The sequence below is a fragment of the Pezoporus wallicus genome, unplaced genomic scaffold (genome assembly GCF_028554395.1).
Source record: "Pezoporus wallicus isolate ANWC-B61680 ecotype Strahan unplaced genomic scaffold, APGP_CSIRO_Pwel_v1 contig_14789, whole genome shotgun sequence".
Classification (NCBI taxonomy): domain Eukaryota; kingdom Metazoa; phylum Chordata; class Aves; order Psittaciformes; family Psittacidae; genus Pezoporus; species Pezoporus wallicus.
The window spans coordinates 114,747-140,892 of record NW_026642978.1 but is presented as its reverse complement, the minus strand read 5'-3'; the positions used below and the strand labels follow the sequence as shown (position 1 = coordinate 140,892).

The 26,146-nt window shown below is 54.0% G+C and overlaps 1 protein-coding gene across 1 annotated transcript; it reads left to right on the top strand.

Annotated features, from left to right (window-relative positions):
* Positions 1–4,675: 4,675 nt before the first annotated feature.
* On the top strand, positions 4,676–25,025 carry MNT (MAX network transcriptional repressor; the record flags this gene model as incomplete). The annotated part of the gene is made up of 5 exons (XM_057396467.1): positions 4,676–5,274; positions 7,348–7,389; positions 8,105–8,216; positions 22,486–22,678; positions 24,181–25,025. Coding segments are annotated over 5 exons (1,662 nt in total), but the record flags the coding sequence as incomplete, so codon positions are not given.
* Positions 25,026–26,146: the final 1,121 nt, after the last annotated feature.

Below are 26,146 nucleotides of genomic sequence, written 5' to 3'. Positions count from 1 at the left end.
AGAAGGAATGGACACCCCATAGACATCCGCCAGGTTGGCCTCGTACTCCAGTGTTTCTGATGGTTCTGGGAGTCAGGATGTTGAAGCACCCCTGTCCCATCCACTTTGTGCTTCCGTGCTTCATAATGCTCCTGTGCTGACCCTTTCCGTGTAAGCACGTGGCTCCCCTGCACATATACACACACATAAACCCACAACCGAGGTCCTTTTGCTGTCTGTTGCTTGCACTCCAGAGACATTTGACTTGCATTAGGGGGTGGCCGTTTTCCTTGGGTTTAGGTTAATCCAGGAATGCTTCATGTCTCAGGAAACAGATTTAGTTATAATCACAAGTAACTCGTATTTGTTTTCTCAGGGTTTTCCCATAGGCCCCGCTCAGCTTTGCTCTCTGCTTTGCTTGGTGCTGTTCCATTTCCTTCGCAGCCTTTCACGGTTGTGAACATTGCCAGAAAGGGTGGTGAGCATGCAGTAAGCACAGGCCTGTGTTCCCCATCTCCTCTACCTGCCAGTTTGGCACATCTTAATGATACAGGATTGACAACAGGGTGTGTGGTGAGCAGAAAGTTTTCCCTTGCCTGCAGTGCTGGTGGGTGAGGAGGAGGAGGAAGAGGGCCAGCTCATACCCAGCATCCGTATTCTGGCAGTGGGCTGGTACCACAAGCCGGCTCTTGAGTTAGATGCTGACTTTGGGAAGATCCATGCCCTGTGATGGAGAGGATGCCTGTGTGCATTCAGGGATAACTGCCCTGGTGCAGCCAGTTTGGGTGATCCAGGGAAGCTTCTCCTGTGTGCCTGTGTCTTGTGCTTTGATGGGCAGATTCTCACCTCCTTTCCAAGTGAGGAGGTAGGACTGGGAAGGGTAACTGCACATTTCCATTCATTCCCTTGAGCAGCCGGTGAAAACCCCTGCCCAAGCCAGGTTTGAAGGTGCAGCAGCAGCTCTTTGTTCTCCTCAGGGGATCCAGGAATCAAGCGCTGTGTCTTGGGGCTGCAAAGGGGTGAACACCACACAAAGCGCCTTCAGCAGAGGTGGGAGAGGGAAGTTGGGCTTGTACTGTGCTGCTGTCAACCAGGGTTCAGAGGGGCTCAGAGAAGGGGTCACGCTTCAGGGGCTCTCAGTCCTGCAGCTTGTTCTGGGCACTGCCGGGGGCTGTTTGCTGGTGCAGCCCTGTGTGTCAGCAGCCCTGTTATGACTCAGGGCTTGCCTGGCTCCAGCTCTGCTGCTCTCCAGTGCTGCTGACGGCTCTTATCTTCCCGTTCCGGGTTCTTCCCTGCAGAGTCAGGACCTGCAGAAACAGAACCTAACCCCAGGCTCCAGCCTGCCCTTCCTGCCAGCGGGGCAGTCCCCTCCCTGGCTGCAGCCAGGCCAGCCATGGGCATGGGGAGTATCTGGAGGCTCCTTCTGTGCCCAGCACGTTAGAACCAAGAGGGACTCCTGCAGGTGATGCTGCTGCAGAGACACTGGGAGGGGAATTCAGGGCCCTCTTCCCAGGCCTGTGGTGGCTCAGGGTGTGCAGTGGGGGTTCCAGAGCATTCAGTGATCCAGAGAAACACTTGAGTCTGTGCAGAAAATTGCTCCACAGAACTAACAGCCAGTGCCCAACAGTTGATGGAATCAGCATGGTTTGGGTTGGATTACCAAATCACAACCACCAATGATAATAATGATAAAGGAAATAACAAGGGAAGAGAATACAACACCTCAGCACCAGCGAACCGATAACTCGCCCCCCAGGAATGACGTGCTGTGGTATGGAATACCTCTTTGGTCAGTTTGAGTCAGGTGTCCTGTCTCTGCTTCCTCCCGGCTTCCCCTCCTCCCTGGCAGAGCATGAGGCTCACAAAGTCCTTGGCCAAACCAAAACATCTCTATCAGCTCTGTTCCCGAGCCGAAAGTCAAAACACTGCACTGCACCAGCTACCAAGGAGGAGAAACATGACTGCTAAAGCTCATCCAGGTCCGACCCCTGCCACGGCCAGGGACACCTTCCACTAGAGCAGCTTGCTCCAAGCCCCTGTGTCCAACCTGGCCTTGAACACTGCCAGGGATGGGGCATCCCTGTCGTGTTCTCTCTCTGTGCTGGGGAGGGACCTTTAAGCATGGCAGAGGCACGATGCTGGGTTCCACAGAGGCACATACCTGTGGTGAGGTCTGAGTACTGAGTGTCCCTGCTGAAACCAGGAGCGTAAAAAGGGCACTGCAGTGCTCCCGGTGCAGTGCTCCTGCAGCACCAGTGGGGCGGGAGGCCCGGGACGTGCCCTGGCCCCGGAGCACGTGTGGCTTTGCCTTGGCTGTCACTGATGCTGGCATTGCCAGAGCACGCAAGAGGGAGGAGATGCACTTAAAGCCTGTAGGTTATGAGGTAACTCAGTTAAGGGTGCCTGGCACGGTGTATTCCTGGGCCATCAGGCCCTAAAATAGCCCCAGTCCCTGGTGAGGAGCACTGACCCTGTTCTGTGTCCTCCTGTGACGAGATTCGCTGCTCCGTGCTGTTGCTGCTGGCGTTGCTGTTGTCCTCCTGTCCTGCATGGTAACACTGAGGTCCCCTCTCTCACGACACAGCCCTTTGGCAGGCAGCCTGGCTTGGGCATGAGGGGATTCCTTGTCCCCTTGGTTGTGGCTCAGAGCCCCAGGGGCTGGTTCTCTCCCGTGGTTTGCTCAGTCCGCAGACCCTTGGGTGGCAGTGTGAAGAAGGGGTGAAAATGGCACGTCATTTTGGTGGGTACCTGCTGCTTCAGCTGGCCCTGGTAACCTAAGAAATGCCCGGAGCCTTGTGTGCTTTCTACTTATGGGGCTTGCAGCAGCTCCTGTACTGAGTGCATCCTGTGTGAAAGGATGAGCCACGTGTGTCTGAGCACCTTTCATTGTTTGTATGGGTGTCAGTGAAGGGTGAGCTTACCTCATATGGAAACCCAAAGAGCTGTAGGGGGCTTTCGTAAAGCTTGGCTTTAGTTTGTTGGCAAGGCCTGGGTACAAAGTGAGCAGGAGATAGAGATCTTGATAGCTCAGTGGAAGCGTTTCTGCCCTGAGGGGTGTGCGAGTTAGGAAGGGACGGCTTAGAGACCCTTCAGTCCTCTCCCTGCAGGAGGGGCCATAGCAGGGTCCCCTTTCCCTTCTGCACGGGTCAGATGCAGGGAACAGTGGCTCACCGGTGCCAGGCTTTGGCTACAACCAAGTAATGCTTGGGCTGAACTCTGGCTGAAGGGGACTTCTGATGCACAGCCCTGGGGGCCTGGCTGGCACCGAGTCAGCAGCCAGAGACATGTACATAAATACTGCTGATGAGCAGCCTGCACATCACCTCCTCCTCCTCCCGCCGGCTTCCCGGCAGTGGGAATCGCTCCTGGGAATCTCCCAGGCTCTGCCATCAGCCAGAGCCGCCCGTGGCAGGGGCTGGAACTGGAGGAGCTTTAAGGTTCCTTCAACCCAAACCAGCCTGGGATCCTGTGAAACCCCCTACCCGTGGGTCTGGGGCAGGGCTGCTGTGCAGTCAAGCCCAAACTGCTCTGGTGGACAGGCTCTTCTGGGGTGTTTCTTGGAGCTTCCTGTGTATTGCCTGGTCCTGGCCACCGTGTCACACCGATCAGCAGGCCACGCACAGCGTTTCTCTGATCCCTGTTTCCATGAGCGAGGGTTTAGTTTCCGTGTACTCGTACACTGCTGTGAGGAGGTCACAGCTCCAGGCGTGCCGCTGCAGCACCAGTCTTTGTTGCAGCCCTTGGGGGCTGTGGGCAACGGGATCTGTGGGGCCTGGACAGCGGGTCTGGGGTGCTTGATGGAGCCTGCGAGCTGCTGAGATGTGGGGCCGCTGGCGCCGCAGGGCTTGTATAAATAGATGTCATTTGTGCCATGTTCACCCGATGGGAGCTGCGGTCCTGCGTCGCCTTGAAGGAGGTTTATTTTCCTAGTCAGGCCACACAGATTTCATTTACTTTGTCTGGTGTTCTGAAAACACACAGGAACGTATGCACATCAAAGCCAAGTTCAAGAGCACGAGCAAAACCTGCAGCAGAAAGGAGCGCTCCGATTGGTTTGTGTCGGTGCAGTGTCCCCTGGGCAGAGATTTACACTTGCTGCATGAAATACAGGGTGTTTTATCCCCGGGAACCTGCCACGGGTGGGTGGTTGGCTGTGACCCGCTGCAGCACAGGGATGCCTTTGCATACAGGCACAAGCAGGGAGGGCTTTGGGAAGGTGTTGCCGAAGCAGCCATCACTCGGGGTGCTGAGCCCATGCCTGTGGGCTTGTGTAAGAGCAGGCACAGGCCCCCGGCCAGGTCCTGCCGTGGCTCTCCAAGGTCCATTACCCTTGTTCAGCTCAGAAATGCGTGCCCTTGGCAGAGGCCTCGCAGTGCTGCACCTCGGGAGAGGGAAGTGACTGGATCGGGCGTTTCTCTCCACGTGGTCAGTGGTGCCTTGTCCCCGGTGATGCTGGGGTTGCTGCAGACACGGAGGAGCCAGCATCCCCTGGCAGCTTGGCCTCAAGGGTGAATGCGGGAGCAGCAGGTGGGTTGTATTTAAAGAGCCCATGCTGGAGGGAAGGGGCAGCGAGTGGAAGGTGCAGCACGGCTGGGACATGGGATGGGTCTCCAGGGGCACGGGTCCTGCTGCGGGCTCCGTGTGCCGCTGTCAGCAGCCTGGTCTAAGGCCTTGGATGGGGAAGGGCCATTAACCACTGTCGGTGTCTCTTGCAGAGGAGAATGAGCAGCACGAGAAGCTCCGCCTGGAGAGGGAGCAGGAGCAGAAGAAGGCCGGGAAGGGGAGCGCGCCGCGGGCCAACAGCGCCGTGTCCCCCGAGGAGCCCCGCAGCGAGCTGCTGGTGCCCATCTCCCCGCCGGCCCCGGCCCCGCCGCCGCCGCCCCCGCCGCTGGCAGCCCCCATTTCGGTCATTCCCATCCCCGTTGTCACCGGCCCCCCCCAGCAGGCTCAGACCGCGCTGTCCCCGCCGCTCGCCCAGCGCCACCAGCCCCTGGTGAGCGCGCCCGGCCTCAGCCAGGAGGCGCCGCCGGTCGCGCCCGTGCTCCAGCGGCCGCCGGGGCCGCTCCTTGCGGACGGGGCCGCCGCGCCCCCCCCGTCGGGCAGCCCGAAGCAGCTCCAGCATTACGCAGCGCCCGTCCTGGCCATCTCGCAGCACCATGTGGTGCAGCAGCAGCCCATCCAGCCCCAGCCGCAGGCGGCCCTGCAGCACCCGGCAGCGCCCGCGCCGCTCGGCATGCTGAAGCTGGCTCCGGCGGAAGACACGAAACCAAACGAGCAGAAGAAGAGACCTGGCGGGTGAGTGCGTCCTGTGCATGGCATGGGAGCAGGCAAACGGCACCGAGAGCGGTGCGGGCCTGGAGCAGAAGCTGCTCTGCTTCTGCTGCAGAGTTGTTGGATCAGGAGCACCAGGATGCGTGGAATTTGGGTGCCTCTTTGGTTTCTGATAGCGCGTTCCTTAGCTCTGTGTGTATTTTCCTTGCCCTAGCACACACTGTAGAATTCTGTACAAGGACTTAGTTTTCCAGGCCAGACCTGTGTTAGGACAAGTGTGTTCCCAAGTCCCAGCACTGCTCTGATCTCAGGTGGCATCTGCTGTTGCGTCTGGCAGATCTCTGCAAGAGAAGTCATGCAGCAGCGCTGCTGGCAGGCACCTTCCTGCAAACAGGGATGTGATCTGGGAGGTTTCATTCCCCAGGACAGAGGTGACCGTAGCTGCTGTCTCAGTTTCTTAGTGCTGTAGGTGCTAAGGGCCTCCTGCTTGTTGAGAGCTCCTGCAGCCGGAAGGGACTGAAGGCGCTTTGATCTGTCCTCGCCCTCGGGCAGGACTTGTGACTGATGTGGCTCCAGGTTTGTGTTTGTCTGACTTGTTCTTAGGGACTTGGGCTGGTGCAGGCTCTGTCTTCTCAGGCGGTCGTTTCCAGATCACTGTATCCGGATGCACAGCCTGGTGTTACTGCTTGTGGCCTGCAGAACAGATCCTTCCCTCTCTGCAGCCAGCTCCTACCTGTTTCCCTTGGCCCCTCAGCCTTCCTTCCTGCAGCGGCAGCAATGACCTGGGTCTGCTCTGTCTTTCCTCCCATCCATGTCTACACCTCTGACTGTTCCCAGCTGCCTGCAGCTGGGGGTGACTGCAGTGGGGTTTACAATGGGATGCTGGTCCAGGATGTGGCAATTCACTTGCTTTTCCTCAGGTCTGGTTCTTACAGTGTTTGCTGTGAACTGCAGTGCGGAGCCACTGTAACCCATCTGTGAGAGGAGCACAGGGCTGTCAGATGGTACTGACCTTCTCCGTGGGCATTCTCCATGCAAGGAGGCAGTTTCAGTATCATCCTGTGGGAGCAGGAGGAGGTGTAGGATGTAGTGGACAAAAAAAGGGTTCATGGTATCCTTTGGGGTGTAGAGATCCCAAAATGCATAAAAGTAGGTAAGAATGTGTAAAGCTAATGGCCTTTGTAAGATGCCAGTGTGATTCCTCAAAGATGGATTGTGATCTTTGCAGCTTGTCTGTAAACCGCTCAGCTGCAGGAAGGATTGGTGCCTCTGTGCTTCAGTCAAGTGAAGCTGCCCCTGGGGGGCTTGTGTGGGTTTGAGGGGTGCAGGGGGGTTCCTGGTGGCTCTGGGATGGCTGCGGCTGCTCCAGCAAACTGCCCGTGTGCTCTGGGAAGCTGGGAGCCAGGGCAGCATCGCCGTGTCCATGCTGCAATCCAGGCATGGTACCCTGTGGGATTGCCAGAGCTCTTGGCACAGGCACACCGGGAAAAGCTGAGCAGTGTGGAGGATTCCTGAAGTGCCTCTGGATGGGATAGCCCATGGGGCGTGCGCTGTCTGCCCAGAGCTGCTCCATTAGGAAAGAAGTCTCCTTCGGCTGGGGAAGGTTTCGTGGGAAAAGGCTGTCAAATACTTGGTTTAAATATTTATGAAACATTAACACGCTCCATGGCTGGGTATCTTCAGCCAAAGGCAAGCAATTGCTTCCCATAGTGTATGGAAGGTACTTGAAGCCTCCACGTGTCTATTAATGTACTTTATCACCGCTGTAGCTGAAGAACTGGGGTAACGTGGATTCATTTGGCTTTTCCTAAAAGTATTCCTGGTTCGGAGGGTGGGGACAGGTCAGAACCCAAACACACTGTGCCTGTTTGTATCCTGTGTGCAGTGTGTGCATAATGTGTGCCCCATCTCATGCGAAGTATTGATTGTATCTTCGTGAAGCAGAGGTGGAAGTGTGGATGCAGCAGGGATACCTGAACACCTCGAGTGCTCTTTGACATTGACCTGTATGTCCTAGACACGCTGCTGGAAGAACAGGTTGGATGGCTGCAGTTTTGAACTGACACTGAGTTTATCTTTGTTCTGTTTGGGTTACAGGGTTGGGACCAGGGAAGTACATAATAAATTGGAGAAGAACAGGTGCGTAGAAAGCCAGGGGCTGGGGGGTTGCTGTCATTCCCTCTTACCCCTTCATCCCTCTTGGCTTGGCCTGCAGTCTTTCAGTGCTTGTTTGGTTTTGGTGGGGGTTTGTTTGCTTGTTTGGCTTTGGTGGGGTTTGTTTGCTTGTTTGTAACAAACAACCTGAACAGAATTCCCAGTGACTTTCCCTGGAGCTCCTGGAATTGCTTTGCTTCCTGACAGCTCAGCTCAGCATCTCTTGCTTCCGCCTGTGTTCTACTGCACTCTGTGCTGCATTGCAATAACCCTGCAGAGTAAATCCCTATGTGCATAGCAGTGTAACTTCACTTGATTTGAAGCAATAAAATAGCCAGGATCAGGGGGCTGTGCACGGTGTGAATACAGAATAAAGACCACTTCCTGAGCCAAAACTGTTGTAAGTCTGGATAGTTAAACCAGGAATGCAGTGAAAGTGGAAACAGCAGCACAGGGAGGTGAGACAGTTCATGTAAGACTACACAGTGATTTCCTGACACAGCCAGGACTGGAATCCATGCATAGAACCCCATAGTGTTCCTGCTGGACGGAGCTGGCTCTGTTGTAAGCAGGCAGGTGACTGCTATGCACATGTGTGAGTGCTTTGCTTGATTAAGGCCCCAGTGAAGCTCTGCCCCTCTGCTAAAGTGGTGCCTGGTGTGTGCTGCCCAAGCTGATAAAACACCTCTGTTTCCTTTAGACGGGCCCATTTGAAAGAATGCTTTGAGACATTAAAGCGCAACATCCCCAACGTCGACGACAAGAAGACCTCAAACCTCAGTGTCCTAAGGAGTGCCTTGAGATACATCCAGGTACGTGTGCGCTCGTGTGGCTGCACTGGGCAGCACTTCACTGAAGCCAGGAATGGTGCTGACTTTGCTTAAACCAAGTTGCTTTTTCCTGTCGTGAAAAGGGGAGAGAAGAGCTCCCATTGCTCCTTCTCCTTCCATGTGAGGGTAGTCACTTGGAAACTCCAGATTTCCAGAACATTCAGACCTTCTAGGAACACTTGCTTCATGTGGTTTCCTTACCCTGGCAGCTCCAAGTTAACCATAAGTCATCCCCATCAGTGATGGTGGTGCAATGAGCAGATAATTCAGATGATCTTAAAGAGGGACACCCAGGCTGTATAAACTGCAGCTGCTCCCTTTTGGACTAAAGAGAACTTTAATCCACATGTTTTGGGGAGGTTTTCTGTTTGGTTAGGAAAGACAGGTTTCCGTGAAGGTTTTGAGTGTCTCAGATGTTTGATGAGGTGGAGATACAAGTACAAGTCATCTGCTTGGAGGTGGGCAAGGGCTGGAGTTTGGGGTTGTAACACAAAGCTCTGGGAGGATGGGGTACCACGAGTGAGACTGGGAGAAAGCAAAGCTGCACCTCAGCTGTTGTGCTTGCAAGTGGAGTGCAATAAGTGTTAGTGTTTGGGTATTCAGTATTTGTGAAAGTGGTTCATGGTAGCACAAAAGAAGTTCTCAGAGCTGTCCTCTGTGGTTGTGAAATCAATAGCATGCATTGCAATTAAAATTCATCTGCAAAATGGAAGAGTTGCTAAATTATATTGCAAATGAAGAGAACACATAGACCTCACATTGTGTCTGGAATAAAGGGCTCTGAGGACTGTTCACAGTGGGCTTTCCCACTGTAAAGTGTTGTCTTTTTTTCCTGGCTTTGTTGCCATTTCCTCTCAGATACCTTTTGATTCCTGGGCTCACAAGTGCTGGATCTTGATTACCTGCAGCAGTGTTCCTGTGGAGGGTCAGAGTTTTAGGTCAGCTCAGCCCTCCTCGTTAGTGCTCGCAGGTGCCTCCCTAGTTCTAATTAGGCAGATTCTGATGGTACCAGCTGCTGGAGGACAGCAAATAAGGAGAAACCTGTGTTGCTCGTGGAGGTCATTTTGAAGATGTGGTTGTAGTGCAGCCACATGGGCATTAGCAAAGGTGTGAGGTGCCATGTGGTGGCAGGCAGGCTGGTGTCTGTGCAGAGCAGCTTCCGTTAGCACTGAGGGAGATGGAGTGATGGGATGACGCGCTCTGGTGTCGGGAGGTGAGTCTGGAGTTGGGATGTCACAGATGGAGCTGTTCCTGGTGCGGTGGCCGATGCTGTGTGAATGGTGATGCAGGTGCAGGCTATCCAGGAGCAGGCTCTGCTCGCTGGCAGTGGTTTTGTTCTGTGCTTTTGGAGGCAGTTACAGATTCTCTTTGAGGATATCGGAGGAGATGGCCAGTTCTTCCTCTCTGTCTTCTCCGGGTCTGTTGTGGAGTGTTTTGAGGCTTGGACATGATGCAGTTTTGTGCTGCCTACAAGTGCATGCACCAACTTCCCTGTAAATTGCTAGGAATTAAACTCTCATCACATCCTTTTAAGAAGTATGAACTGCTTTTCTGATGGTGCAGAAGGTGTTCACAGGTTCAACACTGCATTTTGTTTCCTTTAAGTTTCTGCCTCACAGGGTCCATTTCAATACTGCCTTTGTTTTATCCATTCCAGGAATCAGGTGGCTGGGATCAGGTCTCTTGACCTGACTACTCTGGTGTGCCTGTGTTGTTCTGTGTGCCCACCGTCTGGGGCTGGAGGGGATCTCAGGGTGGTGTTAACTGCAGTGTATTTAACCATTCAGTGAACACTTAGGGTGCTGCAGGACCCTGGTGGCTGGGACCCAGCTGGGTGCAGGCAGGGACCAACACCCTGAGGCCATGGGCTGTGGGTGCAGCTCCAGCTCCTGTGCCAGAAGTGCCTGCACTGGGACGTGCTCGCTGTCACCCACAACACCCCAGGGGTGCCCGGAGCACTCGGATGGGGCCGGTCCACGCGCTGCTGCATCCCCCGTCTGTCCCTCCATCGCTGGGCTGGCACTGGCAGAGGGTTGCTCAGGCTGCAGCCGGGCAGCGAAGGTCACAGTGACCTCAGGCCCCTCCTGGCCATGCTCTGGACAGGAACTCCCATGGCAGCGTCCACTTCCACGTGTGCAGCGAGCACATGGTGAACACCAGCGCTTGCCTGGTGGGGCCGTGTGATTGTGCTGAGCAGTGAGTGAGCAGTGAGTGAGCAGAGCCTGCCTTGCACTGCAGCAGGGCTGGCTCGCTGCCCTGTGGGCGCTTGTGTAACCTCCTCCTCCCCTTATCCTCCCCTCTCCAGGCAGCAGTGGTGCCTCTGGCAGCCGCTCGCTGGAGTTCACAGGGAGTATCCCAAAGCCGGGTTTTCCTTGGCAGCGCCGGGCTGTGGGTCTGTGTTGGGATGTGGCTGTGCTGGAAATCTGAGCGCTCCGTTTGTGTGTCTGAGAAAAACCAGATTATTGGAAATCTGATTTGCTTCCTCAGAGGTCAGAATTATTTTTTTTGCATTATTATTATTTAATTCAGTTTGAATTAAGCTTTGCTCTGTCTCAACAAAGGCAGCGTGCATGGGTGTGGGGATGGGATGAGCTGCCTGCAGGCGATGCTGGCCCATCCCCAGCAGTTATGGAGAGTATTGGTGAGACTGCAGACTGGGCTTGGACCCCTCTTGCCAGCTAAGGGGGGATGAGGTGGGTCCCAGCCTCATCTGCAAACAGGAGCACAGGGTTGGTCTGATGGCAAGAAAGAATAATAGAACCATTGCTTTCTTGGCAGCAAATCCTGCAGCAGGCCTGGAGTGTCACTGACAGGCTTGGTGCTCACCTCCCTCCCTTGAAAAGAGCAGAGGAATTGTACAAAGGAGATTAACAAGTAAAACCTCTTACTCCCAATACAACAAAGTAGTTTTGCACTAAAGGGGAAAAACCCACCCGAAATCCAAATGCAGTGAGTCTTGCTGAGGAGCAGTGCAGTGTGCCAGCCTGCAGCGCTGCGCTGCCGATGCTCTGTGCCCATGGGAGTGTGGCAGGGCACTGGTTGCTGCAGCCCCCCTTCCTACAGAATCCTTGCTCCCCTGTTCCAGCTGGAGCTTCTTAGAAACGGGCTGTTTGTGTCCTTGGCTGGGTTGAAATACTTGTATCTGCATCAAATCAGATAAGTCAAAAAGTTACATTCTGAACTTCCCATGGAGCTGTCATGTTAATTTATCCTCGGAGCTGGGCTGTGCTCTGCAGCAGTAAATGAGAGTCTCTGCAATTAAGCACACTGTTGCACAAAGGAAATGAGGCTGAACGCAGCTGGAAGTCACTAATCCTGTTAGAGGGTGATTCAGCGGGAGCTGGGGTGGGCTCTGGAGCCATGAAGCACATTGGTTATGTGGCTACCTCACCCTTCGCCTTCCTCCCTGCAGAGCAGGAGCCACAACACTGGAGGCTTCCAGAAAGTTTCCAAGGTGCAGCCGGGTGCTGAGATTCGAGTCTTTTTGAGGATTCCTTTGCCGTTTAGGAAATGTTGCAATCATCTGATTTGGAAGGGAATTGAAGCCCTGAAACCAGACTGTTCTCTGTGTTCAGGCCATGGAGCTGCTGCAAGGGCTGGAGCAGCTCTGCTCTGGAGCCAGGCTGGGAGAGCTGGGCTGGGTCAGCCTGGAGAAGAGAAGGCTCCTGAAAGGGAGACCTCAGAGCAGCTCCAGTGCCTAAAGGGGCTGCAGGAAAGCTGGAGAGGGGCTTGGGACAAGGGCCTGTAGGGACAGGCCAAGGGTAATGGCTTTAACCTGCCAGAGGGGAGACTGAGATGAGCTCTTAGGCAGAAGCTCTTCCCTGTGAGGGTGCTGAGGCGCTGGCACAGGGTGCCCAGAGAAGCTGTGGCTGCCCCATCCCTGGCAGTGTTCAAGGCCAGGTTGGACACAGGGGCTTGGAGCAAGCTGCTCCAGTGGAAGGGGTCCCTGCCTATGGCAGGGGTTGGAGCTGGAGGAGCTTTAAGGTCCCTTCCAACCCAAACCAGTCTGGGATTCTGTGACATTCAAACTGTGTCACTGGGGTACCTGAGCACCTCCCATTTCAGGAGTTATTTTCTACTGCACATTCGGTGTATGATGGTGTCCAGGTGATTTGCTCACCAGGTGACAAGGGGACAGCCAGGATGAGAGGCTGTGTGTGAGCCCAGCTGCGGGTTCCAGCTCCACAACCCTGCCTGTTTGCCAGCTTCCCACCAGAACAGGCTCAGATGCTGACTAAATAGTAACGTGCTTACAAAATATTAGATAAATGCTGACTGAATAATAACGTGTTTGCCAAATACTTGATAAAACTGAGCTTCCCAGCGCGTGCACAAGGCAAAGAGTAAATGCTTTGAGGACTGCAGAGCAGGGCACTGCTGTGATCTGAGCTGTGGCACATGCTGCTGGGGTACTGCTAAAGTACTGGGGGGGATGCTGTGGTGATGAATGTTGGGCCTTGGTCCTGCAGAGGAGTATTTGCTCTAAGAAAGAGACTTTGGTGGATGACTGTGAATGCGTAGTCAAAGTAAAGCAGTCTCCATCTCCCACAGCTGCTGTGCTCTGATGCCTTTCTCAGGAGCTAAAAAGGTTCATGCTCAAAACCCCTCCTGGAGGCATACAGGACTGACAGTACCCGACATCTCTCGATTCCCAAGTAAATCACTGTGCTGTTCATTTGGAGGGGCACCTCCCTCATGCCCTCACCTGGTGACAAGGGTGGGTTTTGCCTGGCTGAGCTGGCTTCACACAGTGTCCTGTGGCCTCAGCTGCCTGCTGGCCAGTCAGTGGCCACTGGAAAACAGTGGTTTTCCTGTGTGGTGTGCCACTGCTTTAGATTGAAGTCAGAGGTTTGTGATGAGACCAGTGGGGTTTTGGAGTCCCACAGGAATGCTTAGGTCAGGGTTTAGGTGTTCCTCAGGTGCAGGAGAGCTCTACAGACCCAGTGGTTTCTGGTGTAGGGAGGTGCTGTACCACAGACAAACCCACACATCTGATGCTGCCATTTGTATAAAGAATAGAACTTGTTGACATTCAGGCACTGCAGTGACAGCCTTATTGATCCAGATGCATAAGCCAGGCTGTGATGCTGAGTCCAGTCAAGTTCCCCACCTTGGAAAGTGCAGCTGTGACTGCTAGGTTTCATTCTGTGCCAGCTACGAGGTGAATGTACTTGTCTTCTCTAAAACTTCCCAATGAGAACTGGGTCCATCAGTCCTCACGTGAAGAGCACTCTCGTGCCAGGCAGAGCTGCTTCGTGCTGTTTACCTGACCTGATCAGTTGATTCCATCTTGTCTAATTAGCCTGAATTTCTATGCCAATGTTAAAGGCTTCCAGCAGCAATAGGCTGTGGTCATGCAACGTGGTGTCATCTACGTTTCAGACGGGGATGAGAAATAAGGCCTTTAAAAACATAGCATTTTGTAGAGTAAAGCAGGTTGGAACCTGCTTAAAAATGTGGGACAAGTGAGAGTTTGGATGTAGGGTTTATCTTCCTCTGGAGTCAGTGGGAGCACAGCAGGTGGAGGCTCTAGTTCCTGCCCTTAATAGAGTCACTGGGGAACTGGTTTTAGCTTCAGAGCTATGGCACTGGGCTGCATCAGTACGGGAGATGGGGCTCAATGTGAGAAGCTGGGGATGCTCAAGGAGCTTCCCATCCCCTGGCACTGAGCGAGCTGATCCGAGCCAGCCCGTTCCCAATGCAGGTGTGTTTGAAAAGCTTCCAGCGTGTATCTCGGCACTGTGCTGAGCCTGCAGGACACTGGCACCGTTTTCCCTTCGGATGACTTGCACATCTTTGGGTGGAAAAACGTGGGATTCCCATCCTCAAACTGGAGGGTTTGTACTGGAGCTGGCACAAACCACTGCAGGCTCCAGGGCAGTGCAGGCACCTGGGATCCAGCCCTGTGCCCGGAGGGAGGCTCCATCCACAGAGCAGCGAGTGGATTTTATTGGCAGGAGTGGCCCCAAAGCGTGTCATGCAGTGGAGTGTTTCCAGTGCCCCGTGTTTGAACCCTGGGCACCGGGTGGAAGCTGTTCCTTAACCTTTGCCAAAGGGTTGGTGAGGTTTTTAACAGTGTCTGGCTCCTGACTCATCCATGAGCATTTGGAAGGGGTGAATGTCCTGGTTTCAGGACACTTGAAGGCAGTAAGCAGTGACAGTTCTGTAATTGCTAGGGAATCTCTGCTATCAGGCATTTAAGTCCTAGCTTAAAGAAGTGCTCAAGGTTGTAAAACCCAAACCAGCCTGTGAGCAAGCACAGAAGTGCTGCTTGTGTGGTAGCTGGTTTAGGTTGTATTTGGGTGCTGTTGCTTGTCCTGGGTGTCATCTGCTGCTGGAGAGGAGTGCACGTGGTGTGATGCGAGTGGTGATAATTACAGCTGACTGCATGGGCTCTGCTATATGGGTACTGATGCACAGGTCCCTCCTTCAGAACAAGGCAAACCCCCCAGATAAAAATAGCCCCCCCAGACATTGTGACTGGTTGGTTGGCTGGGTTGTGAGTTTGTTCTTCCCTTGGGAGCCTGACGGGGAGGAGGCCGGGCCTGTGGCACCAGTCACAGCGTGGTTTGGGCTCCTGCTCTCGTTACCTGTAGCTAGGGTACGTGTTGATCCGCCTTAAAATTGCCGTGACGCAGTTATTGACAATTAAAATGACAAACAGGTAGTTGCAAGGAAGCAGTAAGTGTTGTGTGTGCCCGAGCGCAGCAGAGCCCAGCCCAGCCCTGCACACTTCCCATCCCCGTGGCCAGCGTCAGCTGCAGAACAGTCAATGAGGTGGTGCTGTGGTGCAGCAGTGGGAGCTGGAGTCGCTTTCATCTCCCGTTGTTGTGTTGGCATTACTCTGATGTGATAGCAATGCTGATAAAACGTGCTCTGGAGGGTGTGGAAATAGGAATGTGATTATTACGAGGCTGCTTGTCTCAGTTGTTGCTATCAGAGATCAGTGGTGACTGATCCTGCCCGTGCCTTGGGCCTGCCCTGCACTTCTCATGGCTTTATCTGGACACTTCTCTCTCTCTAGCTGTGACTTTTGTTGTCTCTCTCCTCCCTGTCGTTGTGGGGAGGGCCCACACAGGCCATGGAAGGTGGGTGACCTGATGGCAAGTGAAGCTGCTCCTGCCCAGGATGTTAACACGTGCATCAAACCAACCAAAGAGAAAACAGAGAAGGAGAAAACGGATTAATTTCTTCCCAGTTTCTTCTCCTTTTATCTTTGTTGCTCACCTTTTACGTCATCACAAGTTAAAATACTGTATCAGGTTTAGGGTTAGAATGTCCCTTTGACTGTGGGCTGCTTACTGTTATCTTCAGTCTCTCTTGGTGTCATGCTGTTCGTTCAGGGTCAGCCAGTGTAGCACCCCCAGGAGAAAACAGTCCCCAGTGTGACAATGAGGGTGTCAGGTGGGGGCTGTTGGTCCTGTGGTGCTGGGATACATCCTGATCTGAGTAACTGGGCTGCTGGGTCATCTTGGGGCAGTGCAGAGGGGAGATGGTGTGTGAAGGGGAGGTGCTGGCTGTGACCCACTGGCCTGTGCACGTTAAATGCCTCCTGTTGGGCAGGTACCCGGTTATTCCCTGGATTCATTGAGGACAGGAACGGGCTCCCCGAGGGTGATAGTGGCGTTTCCTGCGGCGCTGGAAGGAGCAGCGTGACTTTGCCTCTGCTCCCCAAAGGCTGAGGTCTGAGAGGAAGTGGCCTCTAAAGAAGCTGGGTCTCATTCTGCAAGCGTTCTGCAGTGGGGTTGGTGCGCAGGGCTGTTGGTGGTTGCTGTGTTCTGCTCTTGCTGAGCAGTGTGTGTCGTGAATCAGAGCTTGTCCCCAGCACCTTCCTGTCGCTTCATGTCTGGGATTTCTGTGGGGCTTTAGCTACCCTAAGGCCGCCCGCTGGGACTTGTACCAGGCAGAGTAACTCCAGCCTTAGGATACCTTCATGAGTAGCAGTGGGGAGTCAGTGCTGTCAGGCACCACAACAATCCTAAACCCTTAAGCACAGAGGCAGAGGTTTTCACCCGTGTGCACAGCTGTGACTCAGAGCTGTGCACAGGTACTGGAGTCATTTGTACCTAACAACTGGGTTTTACATCCTCCCACTGCCACCGTGGCCATAACAATAGGGGGAGGTAGGTTAGAGAAATCCTCTGGTAACCCAGATCTGCTCTGTGGGACGTAGGTGGATCCATCGGGATGTGAGTAACTGGCACTGACCTCCTTACAGGGATGGAGGTGCGGGGAAGAGGGGTGGTGTGGGAGGCTGGCATCCTCTGTATCACCAGCACCTCGTCCCCCGCCATGGTGGTCATCATCTGCCGGGGGGGTGGTTCATGAGAGCTTATGCTGGGGCCACCATCCCCTGCCAGGGCTGTGGTACCAACTTAGCACTTAGTCACTGCAAGTAACATCTTTTTAACACTGAATTCCTCTTAACCGTGAGAGTCCCACAGGAACCAGATCTGCTGGGAGAAGCCAGCACGGTTCGGCGTTTCCCTGGGCATGGCTTTCCCTTTCCCTGCTTTGTGTTTGTGTTCTGCATGTTCCAGTCGTTTGCTGCCTTTCCTTTTTCTTTCCTGAATTTATTCTTTGTCTTCCTGATCCGGATTCTCCCTGCCCTCTGCCCTAGTAACTGCTTGTACTTTGTCCAGAGAGCGGTGCTTCAGGACGCTGGCTCCTCCTGGGTCTGCAAGGCCAGTGCAATCAGCCGTGTGTCAGCTGTAGTTGCGTTCCAGATACTATGGCCCAGTGTCTCTTTACCAGGATCCTTAAGTGCTAACGATGTGCAGATAACGAATGTGAATAGCAGAGCATGTCATGTGCTTATTTCCCCAGGATTTCTCTGCTCCTTCCTGTTCTGTGAAGTATTTCTATCTGGATACTCATCCCTTCCCTTGCAAGTGGTGGGTGCGCAGACCTGGTGATGACTGCTCCTCCTCAGCTCACTTCTGTACCTGCAGAAGAGCCGGTGCAGCCCCTGCAGCAGTGACTTGCTTGTTTCCTGAAGTCACTGTGCTTGTGCATGTGAGGGTGCAGCCGCCTCCCGGAGCACAGCACTGCCCTTTGGCTGCCTTCCTTGCGCAGGGTTTGGCACTGGGAAGAGCCGGGTCATGAGGCTGCTGGCAGTGTCCATGGGGTCTGTGTCCATGGGTCAGCCTGCACCAGGGGTTCCTTGGAAGGATCCACAGGGAGGCAGCGGTGCCCGGGATGGGATCCCTGTGCTGCAGGATGCTGGTGGTGAGGCCTCTGGGGAGCATGGGGTGGTCTCTGTTTGACCTTGCACGTTTTATTTTGGTTTTGGTGCTCCTGTAAAAGGTTCACTTTGAGACCCGACACCGGTGCACCAGCAGCAGTAACCTGGAGGCCTTGTGCTCCTGCCGCCCTCAGCTCCCAAGCTGTCTGCTGGGAACTGGTCCCTGCAGGACCCCATCCTGCGGTTCTCCAGGGCTGAGCACTTGGTGCTGTTTGGGTTGAGCCTGTTGTGCTCATTACATCCCTCGTGCTGTCCCCCTCTCAGGGAAGCACGTGGAGACCCTGCTGTGGTGCGGTCTGTCCGGGTGTAGCTGCGCGGGTGCTTTCGGCTGTGGTGCTGCTGTGCCACGTCCTGCATCTTCCCATCAGTGGTGCCGGGACCACTGCAGGATTGCGGCTCCAGCAGCCCGCTGAATGAAGCAGTTGCCATGGAAACCATGGCTTTGGTTCCCATGGCAACCAGCTGGGGCTGCACACAGGCAGGAGGAGGGTACCACTGCTACTTCCACTGGTCCTGCCCAGTGCTGCTTTCCACTGAGTGATGCCGTTGGCATCAGCAGGAGCTTGGGTGCAGCAGGTCCAGGGTGCAGGAGCAGGTCCCTTTCCTGCAGGCTCCTGTAGGTGCTCTTACCTCTCCTGGCACACTCGCTGGCATGCAGAGCCTGGGGATGCTGTCCTGATGCTATGAGGGGAACCAGCTTTGGGGTTCTGTGATTTCATGGGCTCCCCTTCATGGCCGCAGGTTGGGTTGAGATGGATGCTGGGCTTTAAAACAAGCTGCTGAAGAACCTCATAGAAAATGCAGCATGATTCACAGTAGAAAACTCCCAGATTGATACAATAATGAACCCCCCAAAGTACTCCAGGGGAGTGTGGTATCTGCCAACAGTCTGGGGCTGTGGGCTGTTTGGGGACTGTGGGTTCCTCACTTCATTGGCTCGTGTTTCTGGTGCAGCATTTGTGGCGACAGGCTGGTGGGCTGCTCGTGCTGCAGATCTGTTGCACCGTGGGAGTCCATGAAGGAAGATCCTTTTCTTAGGTTTTAGCTTTTTTTCCCATTACGTAGGGGCACCAGAACTCCATATGGCAGTGGGAAGCCTGGGTCAGGTCCATGCGGAATCCCATGGAGATGCTGGAGGTGGGATTGTGCTCAGGGACCTGCCCTGGCCCAGTAACTCCTGCTTGCTGCAGCAGCTGCAGTCCCGATAGCAAAGAGTTATGGAGTCTGGCTCAAAGCTGCAAAACGCTTTCGTGATTGCTCATTGATGAGGAGTTTTTAATCAGTGAATGCCATGGAATAGAACACAAGGGCTGAAATGCGCTTTGGGAAAAGCTCATCATCGAAAGTGTGTTCTTAAGTTGCTAATATATAATGTTTATATGGGGAGCTTTTTAATAACACCTTTTAAACCTCACTAATGCCGACTGCAGGGCTGGCTTTATTCTTGAGGCGAGTGCAGGGAAAGCATTGGGGCATTATTTTCCATCTTGACATAAGGATAAGCAGTTTAATTACATCCAGCTATAAAATGGAAAATCCTTCACAGTGATGAATGGCTGTTGCTGTGTAGTGACTACAGGAGTTTGTGTCTGGCAAACGGGATGCACACAAGGATGGGTTCAAAGGAGTGAAATGTTAGAAGTGGTGCTGTTGGGTGTTTGCTGTCACTGCTTTTGTGCTGGTCTTGCTTTATCATCCACATGGGTAGAGGCTGCCATGTGTAAAGGAGGACAGTCAGATACAGGGAGCAAAAGCAAACCCGTTTATGGATTTTAGTGTGGTCTGTGCTGCTTTAATGACACATGATGAGACTTCACTGCCCAGGCCCTTGGTGCTGCCGAGCAAAGGGCTTGCTCTTGGCATCAAACTCGGGCAAAACCTCCCAGGTGTCAGGAGTCGTGGTTTGATTCACGTGAAGATGGGGGAATCCATGATTCCTTCCTGGGGTGGATCCGCTTCCCCACGTCAGGGCTTCCAGCGATGCTCTTGTGGGCTATTTTTAAGTGCATAGAAGTGAAAAATAAACCAGTTTTGAAGTTCCTCACCCTGCAGAGTAAAAGTTGCCCGGGCAACCGGGGCTGCCAGCTTCTTCACGCTAAAAAAAGCAGGCCTGCGATCATCGCTGCACAGACGTAAGGAGCAGGGTCTGTGCCGAAGTTTGTTGCTTGGAAAAGAGCAGTCTCGGGGGCTGTGTGTGTGTTGAGCTGGCAGGAATCACGCTGCCTGCCTGGGTACGTGGGGGTTGTGCTCTAATCGAGTCTCACCAGGTTTGGCTGGCGAGAGCCCCGCTGCTTGCACAGAGCAGAGAACAAACCCCAGGTGTCTGCCCCTTGCCTCCTGCGGGGGTTTGCAGCTCCCAGTGCTCTCTGAGCAAGGGGGGAAACAGAGACACCAGTAACTCTAGTGGGTTTCCCACAGAGAGGAGCCAGGGTCGGTGTGTCAGGAACCAGGCTCAATGTGTCAGGAACCAGGTTAAGAGGAGGGGTTCGCAGCAGGCAGCTGCAGGTGTGATGCTGCCCTTGTGCTGCTTCCCTGGTTAAACAGGCACAGGCTGGCAGTGATGCTGGGTGCAGCAGGGAGGAGTGCTGGCTCCATGGGGTTGGTGTAGGCTGTGGGAGCACAGGTCCTTGTCCTCAGTAAGCCCATGACATAATGTGAGTCAGGAGGAAGCTCCCCTGCAGTGGTGTTTGTAATTGATCCACATTCAGACAGCTTTAAGTCAGGTAAACTTTGAAATCTCTCAAGTTTTCATCCTTCTGAGGGTGTTCTCTGTGAGTAGGCAGGTGAGCAAAGTCAGAGTGACTAAGGTTTGGCCGTGACTGTGGACTTTCTACTGGCTGATGGGACAGCCTGGCACCCAGCGTGGGCAGGGTGACCTGCAGAAAATGGCTGGTGATGGGCAGATGCCAGAGATCCTCTATGCCAGGGGCTGCTGGTGGTGCTGGACAGAGGGGACATGGGGAGACAGGAACCCACCCTCTTCCATCCTGCCTGCTGGTGTGAAGAGGTTCAAAGGCAGCAGGGTCCCTGCTCCTGTTCCTCGCAGCAGGTTCCTGCACAGGGTCTGTTCCTGTGCCCATGCTCGTCCAGTGCAGGGCATGCAGCCAGACCATGCAGAGCCTGGGAAGGGGCTGCACCCTGCAGGGCAGTGCTGGGAGCTGTGGGAGAGGGAGGGAGGCTCTGGTGAATCACAGCCAAGCTCATGACTGGGGCAGAGCAGCTCAGCTGGGAGATCCATTGTTACTGCTGCGAATTGCTCTGTCCTGGAATAGCTTTGGAGGGACTGCCCGTGCCAGCAGAGACTCCAGCCCATCTGCTGCTGCTGCTGCCGCTGCCCTTGGAGAGCACCCAGCCCGGGAGCAGTGTGTGGCTGCGCTGGGTGCTGCAGGAGCTGGCACCTGTCAAGGCATTTCCAGCAGCAGAGTCCCAGAGCCTGTGCAGGAGCAGGGGAGCATCCTTAGGGCGACTCTGGCCCTGCTGGGCCCTGTGAGGGTTCTGCCCCTCCAGCAATTACAGGTTCATGAGCAAGCACCAGCGCCTGCCCGTACCTTGGAGCTGAGCGCTCCCCTGGTGCTGGGAGCTCCTCGCAGCAGGGCAGGAAGCCAGACCTGCTTGACCTGCCTGTGCTGGGCTGGGAAGGTGCTGAGCCTCCTGCACTTCTTGCTTGCTGATCCCGGGAGGCCGTGCTGCTGCTCTGTCTTTGCGGTACCGTGCCCTGTGAGTGACTGCACTGGAGCGTGCCTGCAGAGAAGTGCTGCAGAGCAGTAGTTCTGGGCTCGGGGTTTCTCCTGCCTGCTGTGTTCGTGATGGCACGGTGAGGGGAAGGCCATTCAGACAAGTTATCTTCTCAAATATTTAAACCTTAGCACAGGAGCTCCATCATCGCCTTCGCTTTTCTCCTCCATCCCCCCCTTTTCTGCAGGGGGTTTCTGTCCTCTTGCAAAGATGTGTGGTATTTTCCATCTCTCAAGCCGTGGGCCAGCAGTCAGTCTGCTCTGTGTAAATGCTTTCTTTCCTTAGGGATGCTTGGAAATAGATGTATGTAGTAAAAGCTCTATAGCCCCACTCTCCGGTGGCTGACTGTCAGTGGTGCCATGGCCTCTTGCCTGGCATTCAGAGGGAGCTGCACCCATTTCCTTCCCTTTGCCACTTCCCACCAGACCGTGATGAGCCCTGATGCTCTTCAAGTATTTCATGAGGCGGGTGAAGCGAGGCTGATGCTGGGAGCTGAGTACGGGCCCTGTTAACTCTAAACTGATGCTGAAGTGCAGCGAAGAACTCCCTTGGACTGACACAGAACAGAGGAGGCCTGGTTTATGTTGCTGCACCTCCAGCAATTACCTGGGACCTTGGACAGTCCCCTCGTGGTCCATGAGTGCTCTGCATCCGTGAGTCATTTGGTTGTGTGCTTAGAGAGGCTCGCTCTTGTGTTTGCGCACAAGTGCCATCAGTGTCCTGTGTTCAGTGTGGGAAGCCGGCAGGGTGGAAGCGCAGTGCTGGGAAGTGTTTGCCTTCCACCTCTTATGATATATCTGAGATGAGTCATAGTCATAATTCAGTGCTCTCGGCTCTTAGCTCTTCAGTTTTGTTGGGGAGGTCAGAGCAAAGGGGAAGAATGCAGGTAGAAGGTTTCATTTTCTCTCTTCAGAGTGGCAAATGCTTTCAGAGAGCAAACGTTACAGCTTTCCCTGAGGGCTTCTGGGCTCTACACTTACCCGTGGGGTTGAAGGGACTCGCACAATGGGGGTCAGCGTTTCTGGTTTGGAGGTTCATTGGTTTTCCTTCAGAAGGCAGGAAGCTGTTGGCCAAAGCGACTCCGTAGGTTTCTGTGGCCAACTCTTGTCCTTTCGCTTCCCCTTTCTGCCTGAGTTTGAAAGGTGTAGCTGTACCTTTTACAGCAGCATAACTGATAAAAAGAGGAGCTGTGGACATGGGAGTGACCTGGTTAGCGCAGATGACGCTTGTCTTTGTGCTCCTTAGGTTTAATTTTCTTCCCTCTGTCTTTAGACTTTAAAGAGGAAGGAAAAGGAGTATGAACATGAGATGGAGCGGCTGGCGAGAGAGAAGATTGCTACCCAGCAGCGCCTGGCGGAGCTGAAGAACGAGCTGAGCCAGTGGATGGACATCCTGGAGATCGACAGGATTATCCGGCAGACGGTTCAGCCGGAGGATGACCAGGCATCTACCTCGACTGCATCAGGTACCCGTAAGATTTCTCCTGATCATCACCGCCCATCACAGGCACGGCTGTGTAGTGGTGGTGGGGGTCTTCATTTAGCACCATCAAGGTTTCTTTGCGTTCAGATAGAGTAATATGTTTTCAAGTGTTTTGTAATGATTGCTGTTGGTCTCATAACAACTGCTGCCTCTGCAAGGCAGACTGAAAAGCTGCATCAGCATAGGGAGACACAGAGTGCAGGTTTGTGCATTTGATCTGCTGGTCCCTCACGTGGAGGTCTCTGCTTTCAAAACCCAGTTTTCCTGTTGTGCAGCTCTGCTTTTAGAACCGGGTGGTGTGTGAGCATCCTGATGTATTTGTACATGGATGTGGGAGGGTGTTCAGCCACGTAGAGAAGAAGGAGTTGGTACAGGAAGGATCACCAGAGCGTTTGAGCGACTTAATGAACCCTCACGTTGTGTGGAAAGGATTCACAGGGAAGATGAAATGACGGAATATGTGACGTGCCATTCCCAGTACAGTGTGAGCTAGGAGAGTGCATGCTTCCCTCCATACCGGTGATCTGCAGCAGGAAGAACAGACGGTCGTGGATGTGCAGTGCTTTGCTTGCTGGAGATGAGGAGGCTGTAGCAATCCATATCCACTCGCAGGAGCTCCCTCAAGTCGTGACAGCATTTGCTCTTGGCACTGCAGGCAGACATACAGCAGGTTCCAGGAAGGGAAAACCTCCGTTTTCTGGTTCATTCAGGCTTGTATTGGGCTCATCACCTTTGAACACGCTTGTAGATTCCAAGTGTAGGCTGATGGAAGTTGAGGGCAGGAGTCAGTAGGAGTGTCAGCCATCCACCACTGCTGAAAATGATCACTGAGCTACCAGTAACCACAAAGCTGGAAAAAGGGAAGCGTCTTCCCTGTTCTCCTGCTGCTTCTGTATCTTCTGAGATTTTCAGTCTCTACTGCATGGCTTTAGAGCAGGCGATGCAGGGTGCTCTGCTCGTCTTCTGATCTCCGCAGGGTCAGCATGTTCCTGCATTGCTTCCTTAGTTCCTGGACTGGGCAAGAGTCCACTTCCCAGAACCACACGAGGAACTTGCTGCCATGTTTCTCCATGGCTGTTCCCTTCCCACTCTGGGAGTGGAATGGGTGGTACTGATTGGTGGAACAACTGGACAGGGAAGGATTTCATGTTCCTGCTCAGCACAGACAGAGTTCAGCCTGGCTGCTCTCCATCTGCCTCTGCTTGCGTTGCTTCCCTTGCTGCCGAGTGGGATTTCAGCCTGTTGTGAGCACCCCTGTCTAGCTGGGGCTTTGAGCTGCTCACACCTCCAGGTCCTTGGCTCAGAAGCAGGGAGGAGAGGAGTGTGCTGCCCTACTGGGGCTTGGTGGAGCCTGCTATGCTGTGCCATGCGTTCTGCCTGCCTGTAGCTCAGCGACTCCTCCTGCTGCCGGTCAGGGAGGCTGCTCAGTCCAGTCCATGCTCTGCTGTCTTTGTTACGGGAGTCTCTTCCTTTCGTTTTTTGCAGAGGGCGAAGACAACATGGATGAGGACATGGAAGATGACAGGCCAGTGAACTCATTACCAAAAGTAACCCAGCGGCAGCACCCGGAGCTGCTGAAAGCCGTCCCCACAAACGCTGCTTCCCACCACCCGGCGGTCCTGCCGCAGCACCTGCCCATCCAGCAGAAACAGACCCCAGCCCACCCTCCGCCTCCCATCCAGACACAAGCACTGGTCCAGCCGCAGGCGATCGTCCCCGCACAGACTCACATCGTGGCGGCTTCGACAGTGCAATCGACTGTTATAGCCCACACGGCCACGACCCACGCTTCGGTCATCCAGACTGTCAACCACGTGATTCAGGGTCCACAGACCAAGCACATTGCTCACATTGCACCTTCCACATCCAGCCCCGTGCAACTCACCACTGCTGCTCAGCCTATCGGCCACATCACTGTGCACCCAGCCACCATCAACCACATGGCCCACCTCGGCCAGCAGCTGCCCATCTACCCTCAGCCCGTGGCCGTCAGCCAGCCCGTCGTGAGCCACATTGCTCACACGATCTCGCACCAGCAAGTGAATGGAACCACGAGTCTTGGCCAGCAGGCGGTGATGGCCAAGCCCGCTGTAGGAACGCAGGTTGTCCATCACCCGCAGTTAGTGGGGCAGACGGTCCTAAACCCGGTGACTATGGTGACCATGCCCTCGTTCCCTGTGAGCACGCTGAAGCTGGCCTAGAGGGGACCGCCCGGCCGTGAGGTCTTTGTTGGGAACCTTTCCTAAACTCCATACATTCCAACCAGGTCCGGCCCCACGGGAGGGAGGTGCAGAGGCGCCCGGGGCGGGGGGGGCCGGGCCGGGCTGCACAGTCCCTGGGGCCGCCTGGGAGCCAGGGACGGGCCCCTCTGCACTTGAATTCTGGTGATTGAGGAGACTTCAGAGACAGTCGTTCTGGTGATTTTTTTTCCTTTTATGTGTAATCAGTGGGTATGGATATGATGTTCTTCGGACTTCTCATTTCCCCCTTCCATGTGTTGCTTCTTTGTAGAATAAAAAATCGCTGATCTCTTTATTGAGACGTTGCTTAGAATGGGAAAAAAAACCAACCATAGAAGTCTATATTTATATATATGTGTGTATGTGTGTGTATATATATGTATATACATATATATATAAATATAACATTTGAAGAAGGCCTTTTGTAAGGTTGATTATTTTGCAGGATTATTAGACAAAGTTCATTTCTGGAGGAAGGAGACAGAGTGTGCTCTCTGCATAGGAAACCTTAAGATAGGTGGTTTGGTGGACCAGGGTACATCTGCAGTGACAAAGGAACCCCAACACAAACCGTGTCAAAGGTATTTCCCATCAATATCGTACATTTCAGAAACCATCTACAATCACTGTGACTTGTTATGGCATTTTAAGGAAATTCTCTGTCCTGTCTAATAAAAGGAAAAAGAATGCACAACCGGACTTCCCTCGTGGCAGTTTTATAAGTGACTTGCACAGCCGTGTCACAGCGAGCATGGTTTTGGTGTGCTGATGGTTGGCGATGCTTTGTTTGCATGGTTTGGGGGGTTCGGTTTTGCTGCTGCAATAACTGGCTTTGCAGATCTCTTTGTGTGGCACTTCCCATTTGGGATTCTTCCCACCAGTGCCAAGCTTCCAGGTTCTTGGGTTCATTCTTGTACTGCAGAGGCAGATACTTTGTGCTGGCAACTTGAGCATGTGAATGTGGCCTGATAGAGTGGAGCCTGGGACGGAACCAGCAGACATTAAGCAGACTTGCTGCATGGATTAATTTTGTTGCTGGTTTGTTCCTCAACTGACCATGGTTTAGCTGGGAGTCAGTGGATTAGAAAGGAATAAACGTGGATGTGGTTATCTCCGCAGTGCGAGAGGTTAGTGCTGTCCTCCAGGAGATTAGCGTGTGTAACTCGTGTCTTACAGTGAGACATGCACCAAAGAGCCCCTCATCCCAAGGG